Source organism: Actinia tenebrosa, unplaced genomic scaffold (genome assembly GCF_029948245.1).
Source record: "Actinia tenebrosa isolate PJP-AT-01 unplaced genomic scaffold, QUT_ActTen_1.0 PGA_scaffold4__44_contigs__length_22323623, whole genome shotgun sequence".
Classification (NCBI taxonomy): Eukaryota; Metazoa; Cnidaria; class Anthozoa; order Actiniaria; family Actiniidae; genus Actinia; species Actinia tenebrosa.
Genome location: NW_028292581.1, coordinates 2,250,610 through 2,258,056, shown reverse-complemented (window position 1 = coordinate 2,258,056; position 7,447 = coordinate 2,250,610). Strand labels below are relative to the sequence as shown.

The 7,447-nt window shown below is 36.6% G+C and overlaps 1 protein-coding gene across 1 annotated transcript; it reads left to right on the top strand.

Annotated features, from left to right (window-relative positions):
• Positions 1-64: 64 nt before the first annotated feature.
• Positions 65-5,961, top strand: LOC116290038 (uncharacterized). The gene is made up of 4 exons (XM_031697013.2): positions 65-285; positions 2,400-2,486; positions 3,610-3,722; positions 5,451-5,961. The coding sequence occupies exons 1-4, from the start codon at positions 207-209 to the stop codon at positions 5,649-5,651; spliced, it is 480 nt and encodes a 159-aa protein (XP_031552873.1). The 5' UTR covers positions 65-206; the 3' UTR covers positions 5,652-5,961.
• The last annotated feature ends 1,486 nt before the right edge of the window (positions 5,962-7,447 follow it).

The window sequence follows — 7,447 nt, the reverse complement described above, 5'->3', positions numbered from 1 at the left end:
CAACAGTGGCAAGATTTAACCCATTATGATCGTTGTTGTATTATTACTGGTTCCCAGACCTTGCCGTCATGGGTATGACTTATACTCACCATGACGCGTTGTTGACTTGAACGCCGTCGACTCGAAAGATATAGAAAAATGTGTACAAGCTATTTTCCTTAAAAGAAAAACAATTCTGAAAGATTATTGCAATCCTGAGATACTAAATGGCTACTGGAAAGACCCACAAAAATACTGTGTTAATTCCTGTGGATGGAAGCAAGAACAGCATACGTGCATTTGAATGTAAGCTATGTAATCTAATTTTGTGCTAAGTAAGCTTTTAAATAAGCAAGCTTATGTTCGTTGAATGATAATATGATCTAGGGAAAAAAATTCAATATCGTAAATAAGTAATGTATAATGTAATGTATAATGTAATGTCTAGTGCATATTAGTTCTTTGCTTTCCGTATGATATTCTGTTCGAAACGGATGTGGTCAATGATTCAAACATCAACATCTATGCAGTGTCAGGTGTGTATATTGAAAGAATAATTCACATTTTTAGGGCATATGGAATTTTGACAGAATGTTGAGCCAGTTACCAGTTGCTATGTTTACTGCAAAATATCATTGAATAAAAATAATTGCATTTCAATTGCCCTATAGACCGGTTCAGCACTCCCAGAGCCGTATCCACTTAGAGGACAAAACAATGAGACTGAATGTTCTTTTGTTTTGTCTTCTTAATAATTGGTTTGCATTGGGAATATCCTGCAAGGGGTCTATATCACTTATATCACTAAGACATCATAGCTTGTTTATAAGGGGGCAACAGAATGATGAAGAACAATAAGAATTTGGACTAATTTTACTCTGCAGATGAATTCATAGCTCTGATTTATCTGGTTTTCAAACATTTTATGAACCAGTGTTTATCTTATAATGTATATGGTATGGCTGTACTGCAAAATGCCCCACACACTTTTCCTACTCTGTGTAGCCAGTGGCTATGGCTATGGGTAGAAGCGTAATCACTTCGAGGATGAAACTTAAACATAGCAACAGCTACATGTATGCATCTTAGTCTTCTCACACGTAGCCACTTGAGCATGCATAGCTACTATAGCATACATTCTAATCAAAACTTTTCTAAAATGTAAGACATATGGCCCTACCTCTTTTTGACTTGTAGCCACGCTGCTGCTACAAATGTGAATTTCCAGAAATTATTCATACCCCCTCCCCCCACAGAGGAATTTTTTTCAGACCCCTCTACCCCCCCTCCCCACCACCCCCAGAAATTTCAATATTTTCTTCCATATGAACTCTGTAATTTTGTTCTTCCTATGATCCCCCTACCCCTCGGAAATTCCAAATTTCCAAATTTCCAAATTCCTCTGTTAGGAGGAGGGGGGAGAGGGGGGGTAAGAATAATTTCTGGAGCTACAAAATATAGTCTCGTTCTAATCATAACTTTTATGAAATCTAAAACACAGTACTGCTCTTCTTTTTGACATGTAACCAGGCATACACACATAGCTGCACCTTAACACCTCAACATTCTTTCTTTCACATTTTTATAGTTGACTAACTTTGCACGCTCTGATTGATTCAATGCTTCTGTTCTGTCAGTAATAATGGAACAAACAAATATGGTGATCACTATATATGATTCATTAATTAAATGAAGATTACGGGTAAAACGCGTAGAATTTTTAAAAAACATGACGTTTTGGCTATAACTAGTGATAGCCTTCATCAGAATGATGATAAAAATGTGTGAAGTGTGTAATGGTATGTAAACAAAGTGTGGGAAGAGGCAATGAAGTGATAAATGAGTAAAATGTCTATTTTTCTCTGGTGGGATTGTCATGGCAAAGGCAGTCTGAGTCACTAGTGTTCTTGATAAGTCTGGTCCAGGTAGAACCAAGGTGGTAGGAATCTTCTCTGTTAATATTATTAGGGCATTTGAATGTTTCGATGGATTCTTTGATAAGACAAGGGAATTATTTAGAGGTCTTGGCGAGAACTTGAACAGAATTAAAATTGATGTTATGATCAGGGTTGCCGTGAGCGTGATTGGCAATGGTGGAAAGATAGTATTGTCTATTCTTTGTTTGTCGTTAATGCTGTTTTATACAGCAATCACTGGTGCGGCCAGTCTGTCCTATGTAGCATTTACCACAATGACATGTGACAAGATCATATGCCTTCAGTCTGTAATGGTTTATTATTTTATATTACAATTTATTTTTCCTTTCTGTATATTATAGTAAAGGAATGACATAACTTTTTCTTCTGTAATACAGCCCTATAGGTTGTGCTTGTTCTCACACTTCTTTTTTCATCAATACACCAATAAGTGCATCCATGTATATTATAGCTGTTTATATTTTCTATCATATCATTTTTTAGGGTATTGCAGTCATGTAAAAGAAGAAGGAGATAAGTTAGTAATTGTTCATGCTTATACTATTCCTCCTATGCAAGCTGCTAAGCACTGTGAGTAATCACATTAGTTAACAAACCCTTCTTTTTTTTCAAGATAAAATGTTACCAATTCTACTAGAGAGAGAGAGAGTGGAGGCATGTCCTGGGGAAAGAAAGTGGGTGTGAATATACAGTCTGCAGACCGAGAAAGATTGCATGAACAAGAACAAGTGGGGAGCACTGGGGAGGGAAAGTGTGGGAAACACTGAGGATGTATAGTAGGGTTCTACTGGGAAAGAAGAGTAGAAGTGCAGAATACTGGAGAGAGTGGGGAGCACTGGGGAGGGAAAGTGTGGGAAACACTGAGGATGTACATGTATAGTAGTGTTCTACTGGGAAAGAAGAGTAGAAGTGCAGAATACTGGAGAGAGAGTGGCACTAGGGAGGGAGTATGGGGTGCAGTGTTATACTGGTAAAGAAGAGTATAGGGGTGGAATACTGGAGAGAGTGTAGGGAGTACTGGGGGGAGAGTATGGGGTGCAGTGAGGAAGGAGTAGTGTTATACTGGTAAAGAAGAGTAAAGGGGTGGAATACTGGAGAGAGTGTAGGGAGTACTGGGGGGAGAGTATGGGGTGCAGTGAGGAAGGAGTAGTGTTAAAATGGTAAAGAAGAGTATAGGGGTGGAATACTGGAGAGAGTGTAAGGAGTACTGGGGGGAGAGTATGGGGTGCAGTGAGGAAGGAGTAGTGTTATACTGCATGGGAAAGAAGAGTATAGGGTGGAATACTGTAGAGAGAGTGTGGGAAGCAATAAGGAGAGAGAGTGTGGGGAGCACTGGGGAGGGAGAGTGTGGAGAGCTCTGGGGAGAGAGTATGGTATGCAGTGTGGAAGGGCTAGTGGGTTTCAAAGTAAATTTTGTGCCCTGTACACATAAATTTGCAACAAAATGCTCTATGGCATTGAAACCTTGACCATTACATGTAGTTTCAACTTCTTTAGAAGATTGTGTAATATTTTTATTATATTATAGTCATGAAACACATCTTTAAAAATTATTGATGATGACAGAGATTAAAACCAGCAATATGTTATGTCATAGTGGGAGGTGGGAATAAATACAGCAGTACAGTTATTTTTGCTTGTGGAAGTTCTGCGATATAAGTAATTCAATATTTTTTATCTTTGATGGTTTTAGCAAGTGTTGATTTTAAGAACCAGTTGTTAGAGTGGCACATATTAATCCAAAAAGCAGAAGAAAAAGCTAGAAGCATACTCAAAATATTTGAAGAGGGCTGTAAAAAACTCAAGGTAATCATATAAACATTAAAACAAGTTAGGCCTAGGGCAAACGTCGAACTTTTCATGCACCTCATTAAAAACAACTCATTACAAAAAATGGATATCAGGTGATAATGAGGCGGCATTCTTTGATGTAATTAAGTTCGGTGCATGGAAAGTTCGACGTTTGCCCTAGGCCTTAGAAGTTATATTAATTTTGCACTTTGGCATACATGTATATCTCTTATTTGTGATGAAAATTTTCATTTTTGGACAATTTAGTTGGATTTCAAAGTAAAAGTGATTAGGGATGTACAGTTTCATGAACTCAATGACATATGGCTGTTTCAAATATATATGTTTGAGATGCCTTTGAATTTTATTGATTGACGTAAATTTATGGCCATCATGAAATGCTACACCATGAGAAATATTTGACACTGGACATAAATCTATGTCAACATGAAAAAGTGAAAAAGTGTAAATATAACTTTTAATTTGTTTGATTTAACATTTGATTGTGGTAACTCAGGAAAAGGCCATTATATTATTGTTATTGCATGTATTTTATATTAACAATTTGATTGGGTGTTTTGGATGGGCACTGATCTCTAATGTGGGAACTAGATTCAGGTTTTTAAAAAGAGGGGGGAGGTGACTTTGAGCAGGCATCTCATAGGAATGAAATCATAAATGGTAAGAAAATGGAGCAAAAAATGAAGCTGAAATTGAAGGAAATGGAATTTGAGCGACAAATTTAAACTGAGTTAAATTTTATCTGGATAAATTTTTTCAGATACAAACACTTTTTTAATCGGGGGTCACACACCTCTTAACTCCCCTGGATTCACCCCTGGTCTGACAATAGCCAGGATTATAATAAACTATCTCTGCAAGTAGAAGGTATTTGCTGTAAGAATATCTGCAAATAGTTAGACCTGGAAAATGACAGTTCCATCTCATTTAGGAATGCAACACAGAAGGCAGCAAGTTAATCATTAAATTATAAAAATTGAAGTGTCACCCTCTCTCTTATACTGGCCTTCCCTAAACATGATTCCAGGATTTTGGGCAGGCTCACATTTTTTTGGGGAAGGAGTACTTATTTATTAGTGTCATGTAGAAAAGAAAACCTTAGAACTGCAAAATCTCTCTTTCGAGATTAAAAAAAGTTCTCTTTAAGCTGGACATTATAGGAGGACCATTGGATAATAATCAAGGAAATGATTTTAATGCATTTTTAAACATTTAGACCTGCAATGTGATTGGGCTATGAGCCAGTAGACCATGATGAAGCACATTGTGGCTTTCTATAATACCATACCATAACCAATCGGGATGCAGTATTTATAGTTTCATTGTAATAAATTATGCGTTCGGGTGTGTAATGAAATAGAGAGAATAAGAGAAAAATATCAAATGCCCTTGGCAGGTATCGAACCCACGTCTTCGGTATTCCAGTCCGATGTCTATTCTTTGCATATATATTTACGGTGTTCAACTTACCTATAGAGAAAAAAATATCACTCTAGGATCCACACGAGTACCCTACATTTCATATTCTGGCTGCCTTACCAGCGTGGTTGGTCCTTGTAGTTTAGTGGTTAACACATCGGACTGGAATACAGAAGATGTGGGTTCGATTCCTGCCAAGGGCATTTCATATTTTTCTCTTATTCTCTCTATTTCTAGTTTCAGTTTGTTTTACGTTAGCTACCAGTTTGATTAACTACTAACCCTTGAACAAAAACATTTTAGGGTTCTGTGTCATGCCGTCTTATGCATGCTGGTGGAAATCCTGGTGAAGTTATCATGAAATTTGTAAAAGATGAGGGTGCAAACTTATTAATAGTAGGTTCCAGGGGTATGGGAGTCATCAGACGTACATTTTTAGGTAGTGTTAGTGATTACATTGTTCATCATGCAAGTATTCCAGTAATAGTAGTACCACCAAAATAGCGCTATGATACAGAATAATTTATAATATTTGCATCTATAGAGTTTGATTTAGTACTTAGATATATAGAGGATATAATATGGCCATGTGGAGATATGGATTCTAAATTCGAGTGTTGAGCTAATAAATTATCTTACTAGTAAGCACAGCGAGGTATTTTCAACACAAGAAGATAAAATATATGTATTTCCATAAATTTCGTAGCATACATAGATAATATCTATTGAGATAGAATGAAAAAAGAACTGAAAATGAAATATTAGAGTTTACCCATGTCACCCAGACAGAAAATAAAGGTTGGTCATAAGACAATGTGCAGCCAGAATAATTTGGAACTTTGGAACAGGGATAGTATGACAAAGCTAAAACTAATTTGGCCAATCATGACAATGGGTGCCAGCCACTCAAATATCTTCAGACAAGCATGTTTTTTGTTGTTTGGCTTTTAATCAAACATACTCCAAACGCATTTTGATTGAGAAGCAGTCATCAGACAATGTCGGTCCAGAATTGGAATTTGTCTGGACAAATCTTTGATTGGTCAGTCATTTTGTCCAGTAATGTTGAGCAAGAAACAAGGTATGACTGAGCTAAAACTAATTTAACTGGTGTCTTTAACCAGCCATATTTATTTTTGTCCCCCCCCCCCCCCCCCCCCCCGCAGACATTTAATTCCTACATTAAATTGTCAAATTCACAGAAGTATAAAAAGCATGTAATCCAAAAAAAAGTACTTTAGTTTGAGTAATGTGTAGACTCAGGCATCAGGGACAGCTGGAAATCTGAGCCTTGAAATGTGCTAAATGGATAATAATATTTGAAATATTTATGTATGTAAACCAATACTTACATGTATACATCAAATTGAAACTCGCGTCTCGGTTAATATTCCCAGATATTCACTTCACCTTTGACGAAGAATTGCTAAATAGAATGACTCGTGGAATATTCCATGGTAGAGCACTTAAAGTATTGCATACAGGGCATGATGAGAAAGAAAATCATGAAAACCCAAAAACTACTATCGATACACATTTTTACAATGGCTTGCAAATTTCTCACGCGCTGATTGGTTATTTTTTATCATCAATAAGAGGACAGACAGATAAAGCTGACGTCAACGAGTGTGCGCTCTTTCCGATGGTCGTTTTGATCGCTAAAAATGAGAAGTTTTTATCGTTTTTGTTATTGTAAACACGCCTTGTGGATCCACACTACTTTGACAATGTGATGATGCAATTTATTGTCAATAAGAGGACAGACACATAAAAAACTAAAAAACTGATGTCAATTTGTTAAGTTTAGCATTCACTGCATACCACTACTTTTGAAGATCACAGACTCACTTGCACAGGCTTAGCCTCTTTTATAAGCCAGTTATTCACAGATACCTATACAACTCTTATCACTGCTATGCTCTGATGAAGACAACAGTTGCAACAGGGAAATAGGGCAATACACTGCCGCCAATCAGAGAATATAAAGGTACCGACCAATTTGATTGACAGAAGCGTACTACCCAATTTCCCTGTCGCGACTGTTGTCTTGATCAGCACGTACTAATGAAAACAGTGGTTAAGGTCCATGGGATTTCAAAACATTGGTATTATTAAAGCTGTACCTTTTTTACATTAGTTTTCCCAATGGATACAGAATGTCAGACAAACAAACTCAAATTCATTAGGTTTTTTTTATAGTAGTTATCTATTTTTTATTGATGTAACTTTGGATTACATTTAGTCTACGACATACATTTCAGCTTTTCTGCTGTATATAAAAATACAATTTATCTTGTTTG